The following is a 27,810-nucleotide window of genomic DNA, read 5'->3' as shown; positions in this document are numbered from 1 at the left end:
TAACGCGTCTAGGCTCCAGCCGCGTACCAGGAAAAGAGTGTTTGTTGTCAAGATGGAGTTCCTACTGGGCAATCCGTACAGCACTCCCGTGGGCCAGTGTGTCGGTACGTTACTGTTTAAAGTCCTCTCGAATAATGCTTAATTAACACAAGGCCGCATGGCAGACTTTTTTTTTTTTAAATTAACGACTGTCATATACGCAGCGCCGTTGGAAACAGCGAGCTAACCCAACAGCGTCGCCTGGCGAGCCTGCCGCTAGCAAGCTAGCCTATCGTTTTAGCCAGCAGACTTAACAGAGACTGGGGTGTAATTACAACTTAATTGGCTCAACAATAAACCAAGTCGTAAGTTTTACGTGGGGGAAACGGCCACGTCTCCTCTGTTCCAAATGTCTAAGGACTGAAACCGAAGAGAAATGGCTTAGAAGGGGGGGACTGAACGTGGCCTGTGTGGACTTCAGCCTCTTCTAAAGCAAATGAACCCTAAATGTAAAACGCTCACACGACGTAACGTGACGCTGCACCTGGCCAGCGTTGATCAGATGATTATAGGTTCGTCGACTGTTCAAACAGATCTGTGGGCTCAGTGCCCGGCGAGTGCTACAGTTCTGCGGAGGTGGAGATGAACTCCCAGGGGACCGACGTGTCACATCCCCCTTGGCGTGGCTCCGGTTTCGCTTCTCCCTCCGTCTGTCGCAAAACGACTTGGAGGGAGACAACGAACGTCTCGTTCAGATCAGATTGTGTTGTTCATCAGCCACGTGACATCTAATCGGGCCCTGTAAACCAGTGGTTCTCAAACCAGTCCTCAAGGAACCCCCCCCCCCCCGCTATCCTGCAGATTTGCATTGTAACCCTGCATATGTAGCCCTGCTTGTACTTACTCGACCAATCGTCTCAAAGCACTTAATTATGCAAGGTGTGCAAACTCTGACATTCATTGCTGATTGGTTGAATAACTACAAACAGGTACCTATTCAGGGTTGCAAAGGAAATCTGCAGGATAGGGGGGGGGTCCTTGAGGACTGGGTTGAGAAACACTGCTAAAGTGTCCAGTGATGACATCAGTCTTGCTCTTCCTCGTACCGCTGTTTGTACAACGACATCCCTCCTGTTCGGTTTCTTTTGCAAAAGAAGCGGTCTCCTTCGGCCGCCCTGTCGTACTTTTTCGCTTATTGCGTCTTTTTCAGTTTGTGTTGATGCTGCAGAGTGTTTATGCAGGTCTTCGAGCTATGCGGAGACAGGAAAGATGTTGGAGTCTCTGCAGCTTTTCTTGTGCTTTGTTTTGTGGTAGCTTCATCAGCTGCTGCAAAGGCATGCTGGCCGACATTCATGAACCATCACTATAATTCTGAGTTCATCAGTGCTATGCATCACTCTGGCAGAGGTTTATGACTGTGTTTTACACTACACCCACTGATTACTTGGTGGTAGTTTAGTCTCATTTAGATGTTGTTACAGTGATGACTGACAGTGGTCTTTGGCACCACTAAATCCTGGCATGCGTCATATTTAATTGCATCATTATGAACATTTCTCTCCCCCAGTAACTTGCGAGTAACGTATTTGACAAGTACGTAATAGCACCAAACCTTCTGTCCAACAGCTACAGTAGCTCAGGAAATCCTAAAATGTTCAATCACTCTCACTAGCTCACCAGCTGGAAGGAGTTCTGGAAAAGACTCAGAGCTCACCTTGACCATAGATTACCTGACAATGTGGCTAGTATCAACAGCATTTGGATAAATTGTGTTCATTTCTTTTATTTATTGAAGAGACAGTTGTGATAATGTGGTATCCCTGTAGTTTACGATTGCTCTTAATGTGGATGTGATAAATTTGGGGGTTTGGTTGGCTTCCAAATGATTGCTCTTAGGAATAAGAGACTTCATTGTTTAAACTCTATTGTTGACTCTATTGTTTAAAAATAATGTTATTTTGCACATTGTTTGTTATAAGTAATTTATTTTCTCCCTCCCTCAAAGTGGTAGTACATTTTATTTTTTATAGCTGAAAACATGTTGGTATGTGTTGATGCATGCTCAATAATCCAGGTAAGGAAATCCCAGAAAGTTGAATCAGTTCTAGTTCAGGTCATCTGGATACAGATTCTAGTGGGAGAAATGTTTCATCACTCATCTAAGTGACTTCGTCAGTCTCAGGTGACTGCAAGTATCCTCAACCTTATAAATGTTGGTATGGGCCTAGGGGAGGAAGTCAGTGGTTTTTCTTAAATCTGGTGGGAAAACACACATTATGATCAGTACCCTCTGTATTTCCCACTTAATATGGGGGTATCATATGCCAATACATGTGATGTAGGCAGCACACGTGGGGTCCAGTACGTTGGACTAGTAAAATATGAGGCGAGTAGAAAGGCGACATGTTGGTGTTAGTCAGCTAAACCTCTTGTTGACTTGTGAGAAGCTGGGACGAGGTATTCTGCTCCAGCACTGCCATCTTCAGCACTCCACACCACCATCACGGTCTTCTCTATCGCCTCCTTGTTTTTTGTTTTTTTTTACCTTTTTGAAAATGTGAGTAAGTGGAAATGGGCTGAAAATGAGTGCTTACTTTTTACGATTGTTACCTAGAATCTTCCTTTGTTTGAAACACCAGGAAAGATCGTAATGTGTCATTGAAAAAGTCATGGACGGACAAATTGTCTATTCATTAGCCGGTCCATGAGGGAACTGTTGAATTACAGATAGTGCACATTACAGAAGAGCTCATATTGCATTAAGTCCGCACTTGTCTCTCCAGATCTTCAGATTATTGTAACGCCGTTGGCGGAACAGTAAGCTCTTGTCATAACCATCAGGCTCAGCCTACAGACAACTTTCTATTCCCCTTTATGCAGAGATTGCAGGCAAACAGCCATGAGGCGCATTAGTCATGCCCCTGGGTGTAATTGAATGGAATTGGACAGCGTTTGGACGGTATTGTTTTTGTGCTCGGGAGGTAGATGGACCGTTCACTGCTGTCCTTGCCTGGGTGTGACCTCCTTGCCACCCACCGCTCAGCTGCACAGTGCCAAGTCATGGCTGCCAGGCACTGACCAGCAGCAAAAGTTCCACCCACTTGCGTTACAAAGGTCCCTTCAGGACATGTAGTGGACAGTATGTATTACATCTTTGATTTCATTGTTTGACTGAAAGATTGCTATATCTTGTGGTGTGTCTCTGTACTTGTGTTGGGTGTGCTGTACAGAGCTGTGTAGCTGTCTTGTCTGTTTGGCTGCGGCAGTGGTACCTTACACCGCTGCAGCAGGGTAGCGTATCAAGTTGCCTTTGCCGAAATAATAGAGGAGAGAAAAACTGCACTGCTGATGAGGCATGCATTGTAAAGACCTCAACTTAGCCTTATTAGACCGATGGGGAGGTGGAGGTAGTGAAAGAGGGTGCGTGTGTGTGTGTGTGTGTGTGTGTGTGTGTGTGTGTGTGTGTGTGTGTGTGTGTGTGTGTGTGTAAGTTAGATGAGGAGGCTCAAGCTATGTGTTCAATTTATGCAGGCCTTTATCTCAACGTCTGTGCTGTGCTCTCTGGCTTGACACTGAAGGTAGATTTCTTAACTGTTGTAATTCTTCCTCTCTAAAAGTGAGATTCTGCATAATGAGTGACTATCATATCAACTAGAGAGGGGTAGCCTAGGCCTAGTTAAGTCAAAGGCCCCTAGGAAAGACTGGAGTAGAGCAATCTATTAGTGGTGGAGTTGGTGCGGTAGGGCCATGGATTTTCACTAACTGGTTGTAAGCTCTGCTAATGGACCACTGATGTTGAAAATAAACAAAGTGATGATAATAAAGTTTTTTTTTTCAAATAATGAGGCCACTTTAGAATACAAATTTGCAAGGTTTTGTAGGCAAAACTCACAGCAGTCCTCTTTTTGCCTCTTAATTTCAATTGTGTGTGTAATAGCGGTATCTACTGACCCTATCAGTATCTACTGAAAAGCCAAAGCCTTCAGTGGACAAGCTTCTAGGCAACTAGCGTGTGGCTAGGTTTTCCTGGTTGCTGCTGACCCCCATACTAAAGAGAGAGAATAACTTGAGAGAAATCAGAAGGGAAGCGAGAAAGGATGGATAATGGAAAGCCGGATGGGCACAAACGAGAAAGAATCAAGAAAGAGGTCTATTGAGCATGCACAAAGACAATTAAGAAAGGAGCTAAGACTATCACTAAGACAATAAGAGGGGGAGATGTGAAGGGGAACAGAGATGCATGTGTGTGTTGGCTGTGGATGGTACAGGCTGCCACCCTTTAAGCCACGTGATGGACTGGCTGCACTAGTTTGGTGTCACTTCCCAGGACTGGGAGATGAGGCGGAGGGAAATGCATTCAGTTCTCAGTCAGCTTCATTAGCGAGTTTCTGGTTGCTCCATCTCGCCTTAACCCCGTTATTCCTGCATGGAGTGGGCATGGTCTTTCTTTTGCCCCCCCACTCTCCTCTCCTAACACCAGGCCCCTGTACCCGCTTGGAGTTGTCAATTCAATTGAGGAGATTATGTGGGAAATCTCAGGGGAAGTAGGCGGTTAGTTCATCCAAACCAATGTTCACTACACTGACCAATGCAGGTCCTGACAAGTCAGGCACCGCACAGTGCTTACTAGAGATTTACCTCATGCCGAAGGTCATCTACTATCCCTTGCTCTTTCGGTTGTGATCATTACTCACAAAAGAAAGTGTTTTTTGTAGATGGGAATCAAAGCTTGCCCATAAAGTAGCCTGTCTGTCAGTACTTGCCTAGTCTGGGACAAGTTGATTAGGGAGGCAGAGGGAGAACGTAGGCTGATTCCACCAGAGACCTGTCTTTCACTGGCTACTTGTCTTTTTTTGTTGTTTTCTATGGTGAACTGGGGATTTCAGTGCTCTCAGCCCAATACTTGTAGTTGACCTCTTTTCAGCGCCCAGTGCTTTGAGCACCTCACCTGTTCAGGAGTTGAAGAAATTTCAACTTTACCTCAAAGTGTGCAGCAGCATGGTGGCCCAGTGGCTGGGACTGTTGCCTCACAGCAAGGAGGTCCTGAGTTCGAACCCCAGGCCGTCCCAGGTTCTCTCTGTGTGTAGTTTGCATGTTCTCCCCGTGACTACGTGGGTTTCTTCTGGGTGCGCTGGTTTCCTCCCACCATCAAAAAGACATGCATGTTAGGGTTAATACTCCTGTCTGTGTCCCTGACCGAGGCAATAGGAAGAAATAACTGGAGTTGGTCCCCGGGTGCTGCATGGCGGCTGCCCACTGGTCCTAGCTACACAGCTAGGATGGGTTAAATGCAGAGAATGAATTTCATTGTATGATGTGCAATGACGAAAAGTGTAATCTATTCTATTCATCAATGTCACTTTGATGCAAACAAGTAACACAGCGGCAAAAATAACATTGAAAAAAAAAAGATGGAATAAATCTTGTTGATGTCGGAGAATGAATCTGCTACTACTACTACTACTACTACTACTACTACTTTCGGCTGCTCCCGAATGTATATAGTGATAAAAACAATAGAGTAGCTAATATGCTGTACAAAGCAACAAAAAAAAAAAGCAAAAAAAGAAAAGAGAGAGGGGCTTAATGGCTTTTTGTCAACACGCACTGCTTCCCTGTATTTTGTGTTAATAGCATCAGCAAAAGCATGGCCCCTCCCAGCGCTCACCACCTGTAGCAGCCTCAGGCGCTATGCAGGCGCTTTCCTATAGCTCTACTGCCAGAAAAGAAGGTCTCGAGTGGAGAGGCAGCCAAGTCATGGCTGTCAGACCTGTCCTGTGTTCACAGCCTCTCAAAAGCAAGGCAGCCCAGCCCAGAGAGAAGCTGTTAGCCTGGGCATGATGGTCTGCACTGGACCATAGGGAGGTAGTGAGAGGAACTCCTGTGTCCCGGGTTCAGGTCATCTCGCAAAAATCCACTGATTGGCAGTCACGGTGGCTCAGTCACAGCTCACATCAATAGAACCCACTTTTATTTTTCTCTTCTTGCGAAACCTCAAAAAGACTATTCTTTAGAGCTAGCTAAGCATTTTGTCACATGATGGATGAATTGTTGAGCGAGAAAGAAAGGTAGGGAGGGAACGAAGAGCACCGTGATGGCTACTGCGCCGGTTCACAGCTGTAGCCTCTCATTCTGTCGCACAAAATTTCCTGGCTCCAGGCTGAGATGCTATTAAACGAAGGGGTGAAATGTGACAGGGAAAACGGGTCTCTGGAGTCTGTTTTTCAGCAGCTATCATGACCGTTATAACTGACTGCACAACAGCACTGTCACACTCCAAATAATTTTCACTCCCCCCCCCCCCCCAAAGATGTTCAGAGTCCAGCTGCTTGTTCTGTGTTTGCAGCTATTTCCTAGAGCTGCATGTTTTTAGACAGAGACAGAACTTGTATCATTCAGCAGTAAGGTGGTAGATGATGTAACGACCTTGCAATCTGTTGTGTCGTTGGCCTAGAGCTGTGACGGTGGTGTTCAAGGTAAATGGAAGCGATGGGTTGTAGTCGTCTCGTCTGTTGGCTGACTCTGGTCCCACGGCTCCACCCTCCTTGGCCTCTGTCGGAGATTAGACTCCAGTTATTTATGGTCTCTGCTGGGCTACTCACACCTGTGAAAAGAGCTATCCATAACAAATCAGGCTCGACTGATTTGTCTCAGTTCAGCAGGAAACAGCCAGAGAGGTCTTAGTGTATGGCCGTTATCACGTTATTGTATTTTTACCAGTCAAATGATTCACTTATGTCGATAAGGATTTCAGTTGTTTTGTTTTTCATTTGCTGCTAAGTGGGGGCTAAGCTCATGTCATAGTAAAATTTATTTCACATCGGACTTAAGACTTTCGCCTTGTCAGTCAGTTGGTTAATCAGCTGAAGAGTGCGAGTGGTTAATCCTTCCTTTATAGATCACGTCCTCAAACTATTCGTCACAACCCCAGAAGAGGGACTGTGTGTTCGTGGAGCAGAGAACGGTGCAGTGTGACACCACATGTTGAACTGCTTACACAACAGATATCATGCTCAGTGTTACGTAAGCCGTTGGCTGCTTTGATTAGGTTGTGTTAATGAGAGATGAGACCGTCCACCCCGACTGAATTGTAGTCTGATGCATCAGTAGTGATTGGCAGAATTGAAAGGGCGCCGATGCTGAGTCGGTCATTAAAACCCTTCTGCGGGGCAGGCGTATTTCTCAGTTTTGTTTCTCCCAGGTAAAACATGACCCGTTTAAAGATGCTCAGCTACAGTGGGTTGTTCACTGGGTGGGGAACTAAGTTTGGGTGAGGAACATATTGGCTCAGTGCAGAAGCATTTAATGGTTCTGAGGCCTGTTGAGGGCTGCAGAAGTCCCCTTTGAAAACCATTCCAGTTCATCAAATGTGCTTCGAGCAAAGGATAGATGTGAGTAATCGTGAGCGCTTCAGGACTATGATAATTCAAAAAATGCATACGTGTCATTTGCTTCATAGTGTAATCTCTGATAGAGGAATAATTACCCCTGTCAACCCCTGCTTGTCTTCTGCCAGAGAGGGCCACAGACGGAGGACTGCAGAATGAGGACTGGGCCCTCAACATGGAGATCTGTGACATCATCAATGAGACAGAGGAGGGGTGAGTTGCCACGCTGTCTGGAAACAGAGTCCGAGGTCAAGTCATGATTTGCAAGGAAAACGTCTCATGGGATGACCTGTGCCCCGTGTTCTGCCGAAATACGTTCAGCTGCTTGGTTCGAAAAGACTTCAGCTCCCGAGAACTGTCTGTCTTATGAAGTTTTTGTCAGGGAGACATAACTGTTTTAGCATTTATTGTGTAGACGTAAAAATTTGTATTCCCTGTTTTCTGCTGCAGCACCTGGGCTCGATGACTCACCACAGTCCGGCTGGCTGGCTGGCTGGCTGACTGGCTCAGACAAATAACAGACATGGCACAAATAACGCAGTGCCTGGCATGACGCAGGGTTTACACTCGGTTAGGTGTCATTTAATGTCGGATGACAAAAAAAAAGAAAGAAAGAATTTTTGCTGTATTTGTTTAAGAAGCTAGCAGTCTATTCCATTGCCTACCAACGTGAGGCTCGCCGTTTGGAATCCCCGCGTTACCCCCGGCTTGGTCGAGCGTCCTTACAGACACAACTGGCCGTGTCTGCGGGTGGGAAGCCAGATGTGGGTATGTGTCCTGGTCGCTGCACTACAGCCTCCTCTGGTCGGTCGGGGCGCCTGTTCAGGGGGGGGAGGGGGAACTTGGGGGAATAGCGTGATCCTCCCACACGCTACCTTCCCCTGGTGAAACTCCTCACTGTCAGGTGAAAAGAAGCGGCTGGCGACTCCACATGTATCGGAGGAGGCATGTGGTAGTCTGCAGCCCTCCTCGGATCAGCAGAGGGGGTGGAGCAGAGACCGGGACGGCTCGGAAGAGTGGGGGTAATTGGTCGGATACGACTGGGGAGGAAAAGCGGGGGAAATCCCCCCCCCCCCTCAAAAAAGCATAATTTCCCTTTTTTCCTTCTGCTGTTTTCCCCCGAACACTTTGCTTTTCTCTTGCTCTCTCTGTCTCGCACATTCTTTGTGCCCACATGTGCTCACTGCCTCGACAAGTGGCGTGGACCGGTCTGTCACACACACATGCACACTCACACACATCTCATTTTCTGTTCTGCTCGACAGAACACTGGAGTGGCTTGTGTTCAAGACCCTCAACAAGTTTAGTCAATATCTCTCTCACTCCTGTTGAGAGAGCAGGCGGAAACACGGGAATTGTTTTGTTTGTTTGTTTATTTATTTATTTATGTATTACAAGACAACTCATCTTAAATCAGATCAACATTTTTTTTAAGGTTGTTTTTTATGCCGTTTTCTGCCTTTATTTGATAGCGATAGTCGTGAGAGCGAGGGAGACAGGAAAGGCAGGGGAGAGAGAGGGGATGATATGCGGCATAGGGCCCGGGCCGGATTCGAACCCAGGCCGCTGTGGTAAGGACTCAGCCTTGTGTGGTACACGCTCTACCGGGTGAGCCACCGGGGCTGCCCCCAAATCAGATCAACATTTGCCGCCATGTAGTTCCGCTGAAAAGTCCCAACCAGTACCGAACTGCCTTCTGGATATCTGAACAAACTGCAGCTGAAAGTGAAGATCTTTGCATACGAGTGAAGCATTGCACCAGCTGACGTTTCGAAGACGATGTATTTACTTCTCTACGCCATACACATGCGCATGTCCTCGCACTTGCTCACATTTTCCCCACTACTGTGTCTTTCCCCGAGAGCCTCCATCTTTTCCCGTAAGGCTTACTAATGCCAGTGGCAAGAGACGTTTCATTCACTGAACTCGCACAAAGTGTCTGAGGAAATGATGTATGTTCTCCGTGACTCTATCCCTCGCTCGCTCGCTCTCCTACAGAGAGGTCCCACAGCTCATGAGCGCAACTCATAAAGGAGTACATAAAACGCGTTATGACTCACCCCAAGCGGAGAGAGGCATGGTGGGGAGGAGACAGTCAGTGGTGAAGTCATTACACATGATTAGCTGTGATCCTGCCTTGAGAGCGATGGATGGATCAGGCACGCAGAAGGAAGGCGAGCGCAGAAACAGATTGTCTGAGTCAAAGATTGAGATTGACAGACAAGCTGGCATCTGTGACTGTACTGTAGAAAAAAAAAAATATTTCACCACCGTCACAGCATGTGACCTCAGCCGGGGTGCCTGATCCAGCTGTGTCCCCCTCTGCTCTATCCCTGCAGGCCGAAAGATGCCGTGCGGGCACTGAAGAAGCGACTAAGCGGCAACAAGAACTACAGAGAGGTGATGCTGGCGCTTACGGTGAGATTGTAGGAAGACTCATATTTAGCGGGCGGGGGAGGGGAAGGGGGGGGGGGTCCTCACTGTAACCTGGCCTCACATTCACCAGTCACATACCATCGGGGATTGTGTAACTAAGTTGCCTTTCAAATCAGGAACGTTTAGTATGAAAACGACAGGTTCTGTTTGCTTGGAAGAAGAGTGTAACCTGCTCTTTCTTTTCAAAATGACTTCAAAAAGCCAGTGGCGACACATTTTTATGATGATGGCGGCATGCAGGCTATGAAAGGGGGTTGCGCCCAGTCTAGCACTTGATCTCCCTGAATCTTGTGTTGTCAATCGTTTCATGCCCCTCGTTCTCTTCCCCCGGGGGCAGCGTCAGGGCTGTTTTTATCTCTCTTGCGTCACTCATCTTTTATTTTGTTTATAGGAGCCCCACACTTTGAGGTGCGTTCACACCCACCCGTGTCTTTGACAGCGTTGCTAGTTAAAAGCCTCGGTGCTGGATAAAAGAACCTCCCATAAGTTGTTTGTGAATCAGACTTTTCCCTCAGCTGCCTAGTTTTTGCGCACAAAACTTTTCCGCACCTTCCGCTGTCTTCCTCTTTATCAGTCTTCTATCTGTCCATATCTGCTCCCTCGTACCCTCTTCCCCACCTGCAGGTATTGGAGACATGTGTGAAGAACTGCGGGCACAGGTTCCATGTTCAGGTTGCCAACAGAGACTTCATCGACGGTGTGCTGGTGAAGATCATCTCGCCCAAAACCAATCCCCCAACCATCGTACAAGACAAAGTGCTGGCACTCATACAGGTAGTAATCGGGTTTCTTCTTTATCTTTAGTTGTGTTGCCATTTTAATATATGGGTCAAGAATATCCCTTGCCCCACTCAGCAGGTATTCTTCCCCATTCGCTACTCCCTCGGGTCCAGTTCACAAGTAGAGGTGTGACAGGGCATGGCCGTAAACATTGCGATGCCAGTGCAAAATGGCAGTGATGTGACACAGGTTGTTTTTTTATTTCCTTCAAGATTGTTTTTTGGTTATTTCGATAGTGATAGTGAAGAGGCAGACGGGAAATGTGTGAGAGAGGGGTACGACATGCAACGAACATTGAACTGGCAACAGTTGCGGCCATGTGGCATGCGCTGTAACTATTTGGCTACGGAGGCGCACCGCCACAGTGGAGTCTTAACCGCTTCGTGACCTTGTTATCATGTTTGCCGGGCTGTATGGATAGTATGACCGCAACAAGCCTATAAGTGGCATCAAGTAGGTCATTGGCAGCCTGTAGCCTCATGTGCTGTCAGTAGCCAGGTGGGCGTAGTGTGCTCCACATCCCAGGTGTTATTCGGTTACCTGAGGGCACCTTGGCCAACAGGTGGTGTTCCCTGCCGCTCCTTTCACTGCCCCTCGCATTATTTATAGGCGTTTGTCGGAGGCTTTCAGACCCCTGGGATTTTCCTTCTTTTTAGACACAGCCTTTCTGTCCCGCTCAGTCTGTTTATTTTAGTAGAGCACAGTGGAGTTAAAGGATGTCGCAGCAGCTTCATACAGTTTGGATCCAGGTCTTCACATTGCATTGTTGTGATATTCAGGAATCAGGGACATTTATTTGTCATTTCATTTCATCTACTGTGTACATGAAATGAAATGAAATATAATTTCCCCCAGCCCACAACAGTGCAACACAAAGACAAAAACACATACATCCAACATATCCCAAAAAAAAAAAAGAAAGAAAATTTCACTGTCCAAGAGAGTGAATGCCAGCCAGGATGACTGTCGGAACTGCCGGTATGCGTGGGCTAGCAGTTAGCTTAGCCTGCCCCGCTTCCACATCCTGTCAGACCACCCTCTGTGTTTTCTCTTCGGGCATTATTATTATTATTAGTAGCAGTAGTAGTAGTAGTGATAGTAATAGTAGCAGTAGTAGTGGTATTATTATTATTATTATTAGTAGTAGTAGTAGTAGTAGTAGTGGTAGTATTAGTATTATTAGTTGTAGTAGTAATAGTAGTAGTATTAGTATTATTAGTAGTAGTAGTAATAGTAGTAGTAGTAGTAGTGGTATTATTATTATTAGTAGTAGTGGTAGTAGTAGTAGTTGTGGTAGTAGTTTTATTATTATTATTATCAAATGCCTGTTTGTATGTTTTGTGGCAGGCCTGGGCAGATGCCTTCAGAAGTAGCCCTGACCTGACTGGCGTGGTTCATATTTATGAGGAGCTGAAGAGAAAAGGCATCGAGTTCCCCATGGCAGACTTGGATGCTTTATCACCCATCCACACACCACAGAGGGTGAGAAACAACACAAACACAGACAAATGTTTGGGAACATACACCAGTTTGTAAGTGTAATTTCTTTATCCTAACAGGGTATACCAGAGGTCGACCCAGCCATGCTCAAGTATAAAGCCCCAGCCTCCCCCGCTGCTGGCCCCCCTAAACCTGCAGCCACTGTGGCCCCCGTCTCCGCCATACAGATCCCCCACATCCCCAGTGTGCCAGGCTCCATCACAGCCAACCCTGAACAGGTGAGGAACATGGACAATGACCAGTGACACCCCCAGTATGACTGCCCTACTTTACACCCAGGAAATTAGAAGCTCAGAATTCTCTGGCTTAGCGGTCTATCTAGGAAACAGACTATCCAGAGTTTGATAGTACACAAGTGAAGTGCACCAGCTAAAGCAGATTAGAAGATTTTGATCAATCTGCTGCCTCCCAACACATCTGTGACACCACTGGCACTGAATAAGCCCTGGATATGACCCTTGACCTTATGTGTCTTCAGATCGCAAGGCTGCGTAGCGAGCTGGACATCGTCAGAGGAAACACAAAAGTCATGTCGGAGATGCTGACTGAGATGGTGCCCGGCCAGGAGGATGCTTCTGATCTTGAACTACTTCAGGTTAGACACACATATATGAAGACTTTGTGAGGCCCATGTTCACCAAATGCATTCAGTTTTACAAGTTGACGATGATGTTAAGCAGATTCTGCCCCAAATGGCTTTCCATCTCTGCATCATGACCTCCAAAATGGAACTTTATAGTCACTTGATTTTTTTTTTTTTTTACTTGCATATAGAACAGATAAAAATCATGGGTGTAATAAGTAAAACTGTAAGTAAATGAGTCAAGGTGAGATCTATTGAATCCATGATTGTTTTGTTCTCTATTTTATATTGAATGGATGGGGAAACTACTCCAACAGAAATAAGACTAAATTACTTCTTATGTTTCTTATCTAAATAAGAAAGCTTTGATGGTCACAATGGCGTTGCCTACATATCTGGAGTAATTGTCTGTGGAACAACTGAAATACTGTATTTACATGCGTTTATAAAGTCATGAATACCATCTGAGGCTTTGATTTGGTTATTTTAACAGGCTTTACCCAGTGGCTGGTTTCACTGAAGGCCCTCCTTTGTACATTTTCAAATAAAGCATCATTTGTCTAACATCTCACAACCAGCCTAAGTCTTGCCAGCTAATTCTTTTTTTTTTTTGCTGTGAGATACTAGCCTGGAAAGGATCCATTGAAATGGATGGAAAGGATCTGTGAGTCGATTGGCCCAACTTCCTGCTGCTGAATAACATCGGCAAACTATGGGGAGGGTTTAGATGAAGATGACCAGTGACCGGTGCTGATTGGTCTGGTAAAAAACTTGTGCTGTAAACTCATACCAGTAGTGGGCTTTCCAGACATATATCCTGATCTAAATCTGGGCTCGCCTGATATAGGGCCAGCTGTGCGAGGCTGTCGGTTGTGTGTGTTCTGTCTGTAAATGCTTATGTCAGGGTGTGTTGATTTATGTTTATGCATCTACAGCGAACATAAGCGAATTGAAGCATCCTTTGGGAAAGAATGTAAACTTTTATTTACTGCTTGGCAGCCAATCACCGCACATTCCCTCTGACATTGGTTTTCCACAGACATTGGTTTTTAGCTGACTTTTCCAGTTGTGGTCGGAGAAGTCAGCTGTCTAAATGTCCAGTTTTTTTTTTCTTATTTTTTTTTAATCCAACACCAGCAATGTATATACTGCTCAGCTGGAGGTGAGAATGGTTTAAAGCAGTGCTTGTTTTCGTTCAACCAAGGAGGGAATGGTAGGCTTTTGTTTAGTGCACGGGTTACTGTCTGACTTCTCAAATCATGAACAGTAATCAAATAAAACACAACATTTCAAGGGATGTGATATTTAGGCTTAAATTTGATCCGTTGTTTCATCTGTAATTTGTTTTCTAAAGTAGTAGTCATGGGTGATGTTTGGATTTTGCTGTAGTTTTTAAGAGGTTTTTAGAAGTCCTTCATGAATTATCTGCAGTTGTGAGCATAGAAACTAACACATGGGTACCACACACACAAGGTAACACACACAGGTGCTCCATTCAACTGCCTGACTCAAGTCACCCCCTCCACAACACACACACCTAAGTTTAAGTCTCATGTGGCAAGGAGCAGTTGTGCTTGGTTGTTTTCCACTACCAATATGTAAAAAAAAAAATAATAAAAAAAAATGCATATTTTCTGCCAAAAACAGAGAAAAAAAATGCAATTTTTGACTAAAAGAATTTACTTAAGGTAACTGTAGAGCTAAGAAAATCTATGTTCTATTGTAATGGAGCAGTATTTTTACTGAAGTGGGCCTATAAAGCGTGTTAACGTGGCATTACAAGTGGAAGGTGTGGGATTTCTTCCTTACCACTAGGGGGAGCTGTGTCTCTAAGTACGTGAAGAAGAGCAACGCCCGCTCTCACTTGACGTGGTTGAACTGCTTGTAGTAGTGGTCCTGCTGGTGTTTGTGTCAGCTTGAGTGTCGTGGAGGAAGAAGATTTCCAAAATGTCATGTAATACGTCATCAGTTCCAGTAAGAACTTTGAGCTGGTTCTGCAAAAAGTGAACAAAAATAAAATGATTACTGTCCCCACTTGGAGCAAACCTGGAACGACTGGACATGCCAAAAGCAGGGTATAAGATATAGAGAAATACGACAGTTTCTTCTGCAGAAATAGTTCAGACAACATGTATATGCTGTTGTAACAACATTACATGTTGGCTGTTGTAAATGAACATTTTATAACGTTCTTAATTAAAATGTTTATATTGTTTTATTCGTTACTTTTTAGTGACCCGCTTCATCGGCCAGGACAGTTAAGGAACTCTCTTCCACCGCTTTAGTTCCTCAGTCCTGTTCTTGTCGACCATCCACCAGCTGATGTAATAACCTCTTGGGCTTTGTTTCTAGAAGTTTCATGCGGGTGCATGTGTGTGTCTAGGAGCTGAACAGGACATGCAGGGCCATGCAGCAGAGAGTGATGGAGCTGATCTCGCGCGTCTCCAACGAGGAGGTCACAGGAGAGCTGTTGCACGTGAACGACGACCTCAACAACATCTTCCTGCGATACGAGAGGTACCCCGTCGCAGTTCCTGTGCTTGGTGACGTGGCAAGCGGGTGGCGTGTCCTTAAGATATCAAGAAAAGCCACGTTGGACTAAATTTCAGTCAAACTTTATTTAATTCGAGCTCTGTTTTGTGATCTAGTTGTCTAACTGTCTTTTTTGCTCATGCGGTTTCTGCGGTGTCTAAATATTAGACTCGATGGCCCTTACATAAGCTCGAGTCTTTGTCACGTTCAAATGATAGTTAATTGTTCGGTGGAATGCTGTCGTTTTGTGAGACCGAGTATTGAAATGAACTTGTGAGACAATATGTATGTCATTAGACATCTGTAGTACTCTTCAAAATTACGATTACTCCAGAATCATCCCCGCCTTTTAATGTAGGTTTGGACCATTTCGTGGATTTGAAGTTTCTCTCACTACTACCAAGTGTTTTCAACATTTTCTAGCCTCAGAAGTCTCCAGAATGTGTTCTGTGAGATTTCCTGCATTTGGAATAGATGTGAGCCTTTTGATCCAAGCCAAGCATACCTTTCTGTGCCGCTCGCAGGTACGAGAGGTACCGGTCAGGTCGGACTGCGCAGAACAACGGGGTAAGTACAGGCGAGAAGCATTCACTGCGAAGCGCAGACATGAAACACTCACATCTCCGTGAGTTAGAATACTTCTTCCTCGGTTTTATTGTAGCATGTTTTCCAAAAAAAATAAATCTGCTCTTTTCCCTCTGCATTTTGATGTAGTTGAGAATTTCATTAATGGAAGGGACGCTGAAATTTTATATGAAAAACATTTGCCGGTGAAGCAGGATGTTAACTCAGTTGTGCCGTTCACCCTGGAAGGACCAAATAATGCGATCCAGCATTCCGATAGGTGGTGTAATGGCAAGTTTATAGCTGTGTGCGAATAGCATACTCTGCAACGCACTGGTGTTTGCCTCAAGGATGATGCAAATGCCTTCAATCTCAAAGCTTCACAAAATCTGAATATCGTAGCAAAGGAATTGCTGCTCACCAGCGTTCCTGACTAACATCCCGCGTAGCTGTTGGTGCATTCTGTTAATATTTCTGTGTGCTGTCTCCTTTTTATTTATCATGGCTAGCTGACCGAGGCAAGTATGACAAAAGTTACACATTCTGTATGTGGCGCCAATATTCAGGGCCATAAGGCATGTCAATATAGAAACCTTTCTCAAGTGTAGCTAGACATGCTCATTCCTACCCCTTCTACAAGCTTCCTGCCTCAGACTATTGTATGCACCTTAGTCAGTCCCTACAAACTAGATTTCTGAAGCTGTCCTAAAAATTGTCCTTGTCCAATCCCCCCATTTCCTGTGCTTAGCCTCCTGGCTTCTTATTGTTGACCTACAAATTAGTGTCTGCTAGTATTTCAGTAGTCAATAGTCAGCTCCAGAAGCCCTCTGTGAATGTGAAGGTTGAACCCCATGTCGTCTATACATTCTTTAAAAAAAGTTACAAGCGTCACCCAACTCTTTTTATTTCCGTTGAGCACCATCAGATTCATCCTCAGCGAGCACGCACGATTTCTTTTATAACTTCTCTTTTTCTCTTTCTCGTCTTTGTTTTTGTCTCTCATTCTCGGATGCTCTCCCCCGGCCCACTCAGATGTTGAATGAAGCCTCAGAGGACAACCTAATAGACCTGGGCGCAGGCTCCCCTGCTGTGGTAACCTCCAGGATTACCTCCAGCCCCCCACCCCACTCCGCCGCGTCCCCTGCCCGTGACCACACTGCAGCATCGCTACCCTCAGCGTTAGCTGAACTTGGTAGGGATGCAGTGGGAAAATAATTCTTCTCTTTCTTCCTTCTTTCTTCTTTCCTCTTTTGCTTCTTCTCCATCTCCCCCTCCCCCTTCCTTTTCGTGCATTGAAGACATTAAAACAAGGGAAATCATGCAAGAAGACTACAGTAGTAGTTCTGAGTAGATCGGGACGGGGTTAGCAGTGCAAAAAGAAAGGAAGGGCTTCCCTAAACAAAGTTTTATAGGCCTGTTTTAATAGAGGCCGCTCTGTGGTGCCTTCGGATAGCTGGGAAGGGCATTTCAGATGGTGGGGCTGAGCAGAAAGCCCCCCCTCATTTGAACAGGTAGCAGTTGGTGAACTGAGGTGAAATGGATGGAATACATTTATTTGAAGTCTGTATTTTAGCACGGACAGGAATATATAATGTTTATGCTGCGGACCATGTGCAGATGCATACTGTCACGCATGCCTGTGATTCCCACTTTATACACAAACACGCACACACTCACTTCACAGTGCAGTAACTCACCAAGCCTGTGCAGATCTGGGAAAGGCAGCAGAGTGTAAAAATGGCTCATCATCCGGTTAGTAATGGGGATATAAGCCCAGCTCCATAACTCACCGTTAAAGACTCTCCTCAAGCATAGCTAACTCCCCTGATGGCCTCTTGAAAGTCTGTACTCTCCACCTTCCTGGCTAAGGCTCAGAGATATTATTGCTGTTATGGCGGGGTTAAGGGAATTGTACGCAGCTGTAAAGGAGACAGGAGTGAAGGATGATTAATCACCGTGCATAATTAATAGATGGAGACTCGTGGGTATGCTCCTGCAAGGTGATGCTCTCATTGGTGATTGGGGGACCAAAGTTTTTTATTCTTTCTTCTCTTTTCTTGCCTTTTTTCCCCCCACTTACTCGCCGTTTTGCTGTAATCCTTCATCTCTTGATCTCCTTTTATCCTCCCTTGCTCACTCCATCTGCCCCCACCCCCCCCATCTCTAGATATGGGTTCGAACAGCGGGAGCGGCACCCTTTCCTCACTGTCAGGCCAGACTCGGGACGACTTTGACATGTTTGCTCAGACCAGAAGCAGCTCTCTGGCCGACCAGCGCAAGAAGTGAGTCTGGAGTCCCTCCTTCCCGCCACTTTTCTTCAGTAGTGTTGTACAGGCCTCTGTAATTATACACCACGTTTTCTCTCACCGATTAATCATCTGTTCAAGTGCATGAGCAATGTGAGCATACAAATGAGAGAAAAATATTTTTGTTTCGTTATTCTTGTTCAGAATAATATTATGGCGGCACGGTGGTGCAGTGGTTAGCGCGGTCGCCTCACAGTAAGAAGGTCCCGGGTTTGAGCCCCGGGGGTAATCCGACCTTTGGGGGTCGTCCCGGGTCATCCTCTGTGTGGAGTTTGCACGTTATCCCCGTGTGCATGGGTTTCCTCTGGGTTCTCTGGTTTCCTTCCACAGTCCAAAGACATGTAGGTAAGGTGAATCGGCCATACTAAATTGTCCCTAGGTGTGTGTGTGTGTCTATGTGTATGTCGGCCCTGTGTGATGGCCCGGCGGCCTGTCCAGGATGTCTCCCTGTTTGCTGCCCAGTGACTGGTGGGATAGGCTCCAGCATCCCTGCGACCCGCAGAGCAGGATAAGCAGTTCGGATAATGGATGGATGGATGGATACTCTTGTTCAGTTCCATACAGCGGTTCATCGGGTTCTTATAGCTGATCACTGACAATATCTCAACGTTGCTGTTAATGTGTGTGTGTGTGTGTGTGTGTGTGTGTGTGTGCTTGCACAGTGTGAAGTATGAGGATCCTCAGGCTCTGGGCGGCTTGGCCTCAGCTTTGGGTGTCAGACAACAGAACACAGGAGGGGTGAGTACAAATCTTGCTGAAGGATGTTTTTTTATACACCTATATCTCCCCCCTCAACTAGACATGTAGTGTGGGTGCTGTTACTTTCATGGCCGATAGGGCCGTCCTGTGCCAGACAGCTTCCAGCCCTCAGTCTCTCCATGCATGTAATGGTTTGCAGTGTGCTGTGGAGTGACCTCTTCCTTTATGCAAAGACATTTGATCTCTGGTTCAGTACAGAGGTATATAGGACTGTGTAATGTCTTTTGCAATGTTTGAAAGGCTAAAATGATTATATCCCTTTATACCACATACACACACATAACAAGCATGGCTGTAGTAAAAATTCAAGTGCACTCAAAATGATTGTTATAGTTTCAAAACTCCACAGGCTTTTTTTTGGGGTAAATACTCAGTTACGCTATAATTTTTTTCCGCCAATTTCCCCCCCCCCCATCTTACAAAGGATATGCGGTCAGTTTCCTACTTTGTATGTCAAATGTCCTCTCATCATTTTAATACAATTTCGTTCCTTAAACTCAAGCACCGCTGTCAGTTTGCAAAGGGAATTAAACTAAGAAATGCACATGCCAGTGTTGAGATTAGCCTGTCTTCGCCGCCGCTGCCTGTCTCGGTACATGCTCCGACACATTTGCAGTTCTATCGCCAGATACACAGACAGATTCTGAAATCTGAAACCACACACACCGACCCACAATTGTACACCCAAAATTGAGTGCACACACCATGCTTATTGCCAGTTACCTAACTGGCAAGTCACCTGGTACTTATTACATGGGGGGGGTGTCAAAAATGTCTCCTTTTTTCCCTGTCCTCTTCTTTTCCTCATGCACTCATCTTTTATGGAATGAATACTCTATCCTCCTTACTTTCTGCCCTTTTCTGCGCCATTTTATGCCAGTCTTCTTTTGCATATTTGACAACTTTTCTCTCTCTCCCCCTGCACCGTGTGTTGCGGTGCACTGTTGGGAGGCCTGCTATCTATCTTCTCTTGTGTAAGGTGTTGTTCTGTTGTTGATTCAGCTGAGGGTAAAAGGGGATGATAACCCTGCAGATCAGGAGCTGCCCATAGACAGCTGGCTTATTACCCAAGGAATGGTGAGGACTCCATCTGCAGTGTGTCCTCCTACCCCCTCCCCTCCCTCAACCCCTCTGCGTCATCCATAAACCTCACCAACTGCCCCTCATCTGTACTCTCGTCTCAGCCCATCCTACCCTGTCAACCTCGACTACTCAGATTAGCCGGGTGCCAACAGCAGAAGGGACAGTTTGGATTTCCTAAATCGAGGATATGCACACTTTGTGCTTTGGCAAATTTTACCCTCTGCTCTCGTCCACCCATGCCAGTTCACCCGGGTCACTGGCCTCGGCAGACGTGAATACCTTCCAGAGAGCATCTGACCTGAGCATGGGTGTTACGCCACACTGTCCTCTCTACTGTCGGCTTCCTTCTTCATCCTTACATGTTACCCCTCCTCACTCTCCTCCCCCCGCTGTGGGTGACAAGCCTACCTGGTCGCCAAGAACAAGTGTGGGCTTCCACCAGCCAGACGCCACTCTTAACAGTCACATATTCAAACCGTGTGACGAACCTCTGCTACACAGCAAGCTCCGAACCAGCGGTTACGTTCACGCGTTCGCCACAAAGGTGCAACACTTGAAATACGGTAAACACATCAAGCAAAGAGAACATGAGTCATGTGGACGGACGCTGGTTCGAGACATCTGTGTGGTAGATGGTCTCTCCGTCATTTGGCCTCTCCCCATCGTCAAGCTTAACAGTCTACTGAGAAATTAGTTTTTAATTAAATTTAACTTGTAATAGATTGTTCAACAACTAGTTAAACGAGCTACGTAATTAACCAACTAACAAATCGACGCCAGTAACACTTTCAGCATTGTGTCGTTTAAATTGCTGTGATGATTTTGAACATGAAAACCATGCAAATTTAATTGAATATGTTGAATTGTAACACCGGTATGCTGGATAATGATTGAGACGGGCTTCTTACTGCTCGGTCTCTGACTGTTTTCACCTGGCCGCCACTCCCCCCCACCCTCCCACTGTATGGCTGTTTTTAAGAACATTTTGTAACCGTCTCGACCCGTCTTATGTTCCTTCAATCTGACAGCTGTGGTCTGGAGGGCAAAACCCCACCAGCTTGTGAGTAGCTCGGCATCTCAGGAAAAGTATTTTTTATTTATTTTTCCTCGTCAGACGTCGGTATCAGGTTGACGTCTACAATGGACTTTGAGTCTACTTCCACTGTCCATGTGACGAGTCACAGTATTGAACGTGGACTCCGTGCTGCACTGTGCTCTGTGTGAGCAGGGTTTTTTTTTTTTGCCGAGCTAAACCGATATAACCCACAAGAGGCAGTTTAAACGTTTATTTTTACTCGTGTTTTGTAAGTTGAAAAACACGCAAATATGAAGCACAGATTTTTATACCAAAAGTCACACAAGAACATAAAATGAATATCATGAATACTTTTTGGATTTTTTTCCCCCCTTTTTCTCCCCAGTTGTACTTGGCCAATTACCCCACTCTTCCGAGCCGCCCCGGTCGCTGCTCCGCCCCCTCTGCCGATCCGGGGGGGGGGGGGGGGGGGGGCTGCAAACTACCACATGTGGAGTCGCCAGCCACTTCTTTTCACCTGACAGTGAGGAGTTTCACCAGGGGGACGTAACGCGTGGGAGGGTCACGCTATTCCCCCCAGTCCCCCCCCCCCCCTGAACAGGTGCCCCGACTGACCAGAGGAGGCGCTAGTGCAGCGACCAGGACACACGCCCACATCCGGCTTCCCACCCGCAGACACGGCCAATTATGTCTGTAGGGACGCCCGACCAAGCCGGAGGTAACACGGGGATTCGAACCGGCGATCCCCGTGTTGGTAGGCAGTGGAATAGACCGCCACGCCACCACAAAATACAATTTGACGCAGATTTGGTTTACGGTTAGTAAAACAGGTTCTAGGAGGGCAAGACTGGTATGCAGACAGGGCAGCCATCGTGAGCTTTTTGACCTCTGCCCTGGTATCTCTCCCATCAGTCCTGAGTGCTGTTACCCCGAGCCATCCCGTCCACTGGGTCCAACACTCACACATACAGCCATGCAACAAAAAAAAAGCATGCCATCCAATCTGACATGGCCCCATTATCAAACTCACTGCATGTCATGCAGCGTTGCTCATTCTTTGTATGGGTGTGTGGGTGTGTGTGGTTGCAATGCTGCTTATGGGTCCTTGTGTGTTCAACCCTCTTCCTCCGAATCAATCTCTTAATTATGTTCAAGAGATTTGCTAATTAGCTAATCATATGGAATGATTAACACATCTTTGGGACATTAGTTGGCAGCTGGCGAGCCATGTCAGTACCGCAGAGCTAATGAGAACATCACAGGACTCGGGAGCTCCCGAGCTGAGGAGCGGATCCATCCAAACGGGAGAAAAAAGGCAAAGCCGCGAACACAGGGACTCATCGGGAGCGTGTGTGTGTGTGTGTGTGTGTGTGTGTGTGTGTGTGTGTGTGTGCGTGTGCGTGCGTTGGTACATGCGTGTTTGCACAAGAGTGAAGCTCTTTTCTTTTTGCTGTTGTTTGGTTTAATCGCTTTATTTTTTTGCCACCTTCCTCTGAGCCTTTGGTGATTCTTGTTTTTTTTATGTTTCTTTTTTTTGTTTGTTTGTTGGTATTTGTTGACGGGGGCGGGGTGTTGTGTTGTGGCTTTGCCGGCCCCTTGGTTTGTCCCTGGCTTTGCTCCATAGATCCCTGTATCGCAGTCCTCTGTCATGGATGACATAGAGGAGTGGCTCTGTACTGATGTGGTGAGACTTCTTTATCTTGATTTATCTGTCTCTCTCTCTCTCTCTCTCTCTCTCTCTCTGTCTCTCTCTCTCTCTCTGTCTCTCTCTCTCTCTCTACTGTCGCTCTCTCTCTCTCTTCCTCCTCTACTCTTGGGGTCTTCTGTTTTTCTTTGTTTCCCCCCTCGTTTGGTGGCACATTTCACCTCTATCCACCTCACGTAACCGGAGTGATTCACCTTTAGTTTTCATAAACCCGTCTCTCGCTCATTTGTCTAACCCCGTTCTGCCAGCGACTGTCATGTGACCACGTCCGTGTGGCGTGTATCATAGATGCAAACACGACACCAGCGGTAAACTTGCAAACCCTAAGGAGAGGCGAGTTAGGACCTGTGATGCGGTCATCCTTATCATATGCATGTCGAGGCTGACTTGCCAGATAGGGCCTTGTGTTGTGTTCATCGTTCAGAATCGTATGGGTAGATACGTGGTCGATGGGTTCTTCATGAGGGACTTTAGGTACAGGTGTTTTGGTTTGTGTATATATCACAGGTATTGGAGTTGTGAATTTCTTTATATCAGACACAGTTTGTTTCACCCATTGTCATCAGGCTGAAATGTAGTAAACACTTTTAAAAGTGTGTGACAACCCCTTTGTTTTTGTGACCCTCCAAGAACTTCACATGGGTGTCATCGACTCATCACTTGTTTCCTGTTTTAACAGAAAGGCGATGGCACTGAAGAAGGAGTGACCAGTGAAGGTATGGTGTTCCCTCATAACCATTCTGCACAAGTGAATACAATATATGACGCTAGCTTGGAAATTTCAGAGGTTGTGTTCATTTTCTAGCCTCTGTGAGTTTTACTCAACACTCGTAAACCTTCAGCTTTTATATAGCGGCGTGTCGCTGAGTCAAGTGTCTTTCTCCGTTCCAGAGTTTGATAAGTTCCTCGAGGAGCGAGCGAAGGCAGCAGACTCTCTACCGTCTCCCCCGGGAGGTAACCCTGCCCCCCCTATCAGCGCCCCAAGCAGCTCCCACAAGAAAGCCGAACGGACGGAGGATGCCCTGTTTGCCTTGTAGACTCTTCCGGGAGAACGCGTCCCTCTCTCGGGTGCATTTAAAGCACTTTTGCCCTCCTTGACCCCCCGACCCCAGCTGCCCTTCTGATTCCATTTCATCGCAGTCCAGCAGGGGTGTTAGACACTGATCTTGCCAGCTTGCCGGCGTTGCCCTAACATGCGGAGAGGTCCAACCCAACATAATGGTTGCCCCATGCTACGTCGTGTTATTACTATCTATCGACGTGTTTGTCTGTCCGTGTGGGATGTGCTTGCAGTGCTGCGTCTCATCTCTAAAGCTGCACAGGAAGAGAGCCTAACTCTGCTGGGTATGGTTTAGAAATGAAAATTCACCGGCTCCATTACTGCATATTACTGTCTAGTGATTGAGATAAATAGAAAAAGCCCCCTGGCAGACCTTGGCATTGAGCCGATATAATACGATCAAGACAATTAGTGATATACTGCATTACTCCGCTTCACTCCGCTAATTGCTAATTTATGCATATATTCTTTGAAGACAACATGAAACGGCGTTCGGGAGCGTATCTTGCTTCCGCAATGTGGCATATTTCCAAGGGAAAACCAGATATTAGGGCCGGACAGGACGGAGGCAGGGATTTGATTGGGTCGTGTAGCACATTTTATCACGGGTGAAGTGTTGCTCTCCCACCTGCGCCCCACATGGTGACGCAATCCCCAAAACTTGACGGTTTGAAAAGAGGGTCGAGTGATTAGATTTTTGTGTTAAAATAAGTACAAACAGAATATTCATGTTTTCTCTCTGGCATAAGTTGTTGAATAGCAGCATATAATATGACTTGGGAACCGAACCAATGAGGGAAAAAAAGTCCACTTTCATTTCACGTTGTCTTTAAAATGACGACTACGGTGTTATTTACTCGCGCTGTGGTTGTTGTCCATCCATTGGAGAGGTTTTTTATTTTTATTTTTTTGTTTTTTTTTTCCTCTCCAATTGTTCCAGTTAATATTTCAATTTACCTTTATAATAATGATGAATCTAAGATAAGTGGCGTTTGCTTGCATTTTCTTTAATTCAAAGGGGGAAAAAATGACTGAGAAGCACTTGATGGCATTCTTCTTTTTTTGTCTTTTTTTTTTTATCAGCTGAAGGCCGAACGCCCAAGCTAAACGCTAAAAGCCCAAGGAGTCTTGTCAGTTTTCTCTGAACAGACACAAAAAAATATATATATCAGGCACTTCAGTATTTGCCAACAATACAACTTAAAACGTGATCCATTCCAAAGAGACCGCAAGGACCAACCGTTGCCTCTTGAGCAATAATCATGTTCAGCGTTCTGAGACGTTGAGGTGTCGAGATCGTTCTCATTCCCCTGCTAATGTTTCCTGCACTTTCTAAGCAAAAAGGGTATTTTGTCCTTTGCATTAACCGTATGTTTGCTGTTTTTTATTATAGGGGATGGGAAATAACCTCGGACTGACATCAGTTTGCACACAGCCTTTTAAACGCTTATTAGAAAGTAGTAGAAATCACATGAATGTGTAGCACAGATGCGCCACTGACATTACCAGCGTAGTGCAGTGGGGATAAAGACCATAATTTACGATGGCGTTCTGTCGTAAGAGGTGTAACCGTATATGTAGATGTTTACTTACAATGTTGCGTATGGCGTATATACCTCAGAATGCAGGGGCGTTACTTTCTGTATGTGGTGAGACATCTGGTATTGACTCATCGCAAAAGCCAGGAGGCGAAGTCATTACATATTATTTGACCCCGTTTAGAGTACCTGTCAAAACGACGTCTGTATGTACACCCGTAATCATTCGTCTTTACGTGGCGGGTTCACACTAAAGCACTGAGACGCATGAGCACAAACTTACTCCGTGACAGTGAGTCATGACAGAGATGTATTTTCATACTCTTGGGGTATTACTATTTATCTGCCCTTGTTTACGGTTACCTTTCATAAGGTTTTGGACTGTTCGGGCGTCCGGGTGGCGTGGCGGTCTATTCCGTTGCCTACCAACACGGGGATCTCGGGTTCGAATCCCCGCGTTACCTCCGGCTTGGTCGGGCATCCCTACAGACACAATTGGCCTTGTCTGCGGGAGGGAAGGCGGATGTGGGTGTGTGTCCTGGTCGTTGCACTAGCGCCTCCTCTGGTCTGGTCACTGTCAGGTGAAAAGAGGCGGCCGCCGACACCATACAAGTATATATCAGAGAAGGCATGTGGTAGCCTGCAACCCTCCCCGGATCGGCGGAGGGGGGGATGCAACAACCGGGACGGCTCAGAAGAGTGGGGTAATTGGCCAGGTACAACTCGGGAGAAAAAGGGGGGGGAGGGAAACAACCTCTTGTTCGAAACTACTTTGTTCTGCATTGCAAGGAGGTTAAGGGCATTAATCTTAACGCCATGTGAACAACAGCGAGTCTGTTTGACTTTCCTCCATTTTTTCCCAGCCTAGCCATGTCTTAAGTTATTCAGCTGACATTATATCCTTTTGCATAGAGGTGAATATTCATGGCTTGTGATACCTGGTATAACCTCGGTATAATTGCTACAGCGGTAATGAAAACAACTATCGGTATAAGTTGTCTCTAGCCTAATTGTTTTTCAATGTATTTAGTATAACAAAATATTTTTTTAATAAGAGCTTTAACTTGGCTTCAGTTTTGCAGAATTGCTTCACTTTCAAGGTTTTGCATAGTACCTATAGTGATTACGTAGTAACCTGGTGATTAGGATAACAGCATCACATATGAAGTATACAATCAAACATGTTCACTTCACAAACGTCTTGCCGTGCAGACTGAACAAAGATGATAACAAAAAGTGCAACAGGAGATCCTTTTAAAAGGGAGCTTGACTTTCCGTGTTTGTGTGTTTTCGTGTCTCTGGTTTTATAACGGAGCGTACTGTGTTAATTGCTTTTATGAAGCTTAAACCCCGATCGCAACATGTATTCCTCAAAATTTTGGCTTTCACTTCATGGTTACTGAATGTCTTTTTTTGTTGGGGCAAAACATTTAACGTAGGTAAGGAAGGGGGAAAAAAAAGGAACCTGAACCATTGTGGACATGGAGGATAGGAGGGGGGGGGGTTTCCTGGATGGGATCTGGTTGTGGGTGTTCCATGTCTGTTCGGCTTTGCTGTCTTGCTGCCATCACGTATGGTTCGGATCTGTTGTCGTCTGGCCTAATGCACGTATTTTAACTGCCCAATAAAACACTAGCAACGTGTGACCTCTACCTTTGTGACTGACTGTGCTTATTTAGAAATCCAGGGTTGGGGAAGAGATGTCTTTTTTTCCCACTGTACACAATGCTGATGCAACCTCGTCTGCTGGAGCTTGCACCATTGATTGTCCTCACATGTGGCTCTCGCCAACCCCACCTCCTCATTTCCACCCGTATGGTGCATCCTGTAGGTGTCCACTCTTCCCAGTGTTATCAGCATGGGGGGGGGGTGGAGATGTAAACAACTCCACAGAAATGATATTCTGCTCCCTCCAACTGCCTGTTAAGCATCACCGGCAGCGGTCCAATCTCTGCATGCAACATATGCACGCCCTATTGACAATAGCAGTAGTCCTGCTGACAGGCTTTTACATTACTCTACTCCTATGGTATTATGGGGGTGGGGGGGCTGGGGGGGCTTGTTTGTTGTGCTATTCTAGGTCATTGACCTATTTACCCAACACGCTTTTTTTTCTGGGGTTCCCCTTTGTGTCCATGTTTGGGTATGCGCACGTGTTACTAGTTCAAGCTGAACATTTTCAGTCTGGATATTTGTGTTTCATATCCATTCACTGATGTAAATGAAGGTATGTAACAACTGACAGTTTTTAAAGAAAAAAAAGGGAGGGGGAGGGAAGCCTGCCATACTTTGTTTTATAAATGATCTACATATACCTTAGTGGCTTTTTGTTTCTAAAAGATGAATTGTACAGATAGTGCGAAAGTGTCGTGACAGTTTTGAAGTCTCGACTACCTGAATACGTCTTAGCCCACCCCCCCCTACCCCTACACCCCCCCCCCCACACACACCCAAATCCATCCCTGCCAATCTCTATTCCGGGTGAAATACATGATGTAATCGCTGGAGCCACAGACGTGACGTCAGATCACCCCACTCGGTTCCCGGAGTCCCTATTGGAG

The 27,810-nt window shown here is 46.0% G+C and overlaps 1 protein-coding gene across 3 annotated transcripts; it reads left to right on the top strand.

The window, feature by feature from the left end:
- Positions 1-52: 52 nt before the first annotated feature.
- On the top strand, positions 53-26,895 carry LOC130118884 (TOM1-like protein 2). Of its 3 annotated transcripts, XM_056287163.1 has the most exons (16): positions 53-104; positions 7,496-7,580; positions 9,707-9,785; positions 10,428-10,577; positions 11,931-12,065; positions 12,143-12,301; positions 12,562-12,678; positions 15,050-15,183; positions 15,723-15,765; positions 16,795-16,954; positions 17,930-18,044; positions 18,731-18,806; positions 19,830-19,904; positions 22,571-22,630; positions 23,331-23,367; positions 23,543-26,895. In XM_056287163.1, the coding sequence occupies exons 1-16, from the start codon at positions 53-55 to the stop codon at positions 23,686-23,688; spliced, it is 1,623 nt and encodes a 540-aa protein (XP_056143138.1). In that variant the 3' UTR covers positions 23,689-26,895. The 3 variants fall into 3 exon arrangements, with proteins under 3 accessions (XP_056143138.1, XP_056143136.1, XP_056143137.1); XM_056287161.1 differs by lacking the exon at positions 19,830-19,904; XM_056287162.1 differs by lacking the exons at positions 19,830-19,904; positions 22,571-22,630.
- The last annotated feature ends 915 nt before the right edge of the window (positions 26,896-27,810 follow it).

The sequence above is a fragment of the Lampris incognitus genome, chromosome 10 (assembly GCF_029633865.1).
Source record: "Lampris incognitus isolate fLamInc1 chromosome 10, fLamInc1.hap2, whole genome shotgun sequence".
In the NCBI taxonomy this organism is placed as follows: domain Eukaryota; kingdom Metazoa; phylum Chordata; class Actinopteri; order Lampriformes; family Lampridae; genus Lampris; species Lampris incognitus.
This window is presented reverse-complemented; position numbering and strand designations above follow the sequence as displayed.

Bases quoted from the DNA above. Each gene is read 5' to 3' on its own strand.
- LOC130118884 (XM_056287163.1), top strand. From the start codon at position 53: ATGGAGTTCCTACTGGGCAATCCGTACAGCACTCCCGTGGGCCAGTGT. The intron at 16,955-17,929 runs GTAGGGATGCAG...CCCCATCTCTAG, and splicing joins CTCAGCGTTAGCTGAACTTG to ATATGGGTTCGAACAGCGGG. The intron at 18,045-18,730 runs GTGAGTCTGGAG...GTGCTTGCACAG, and splicing joins CTGGCCGACCAGCGCAAGAA to TGTGAAGTATGAGGATCCTC.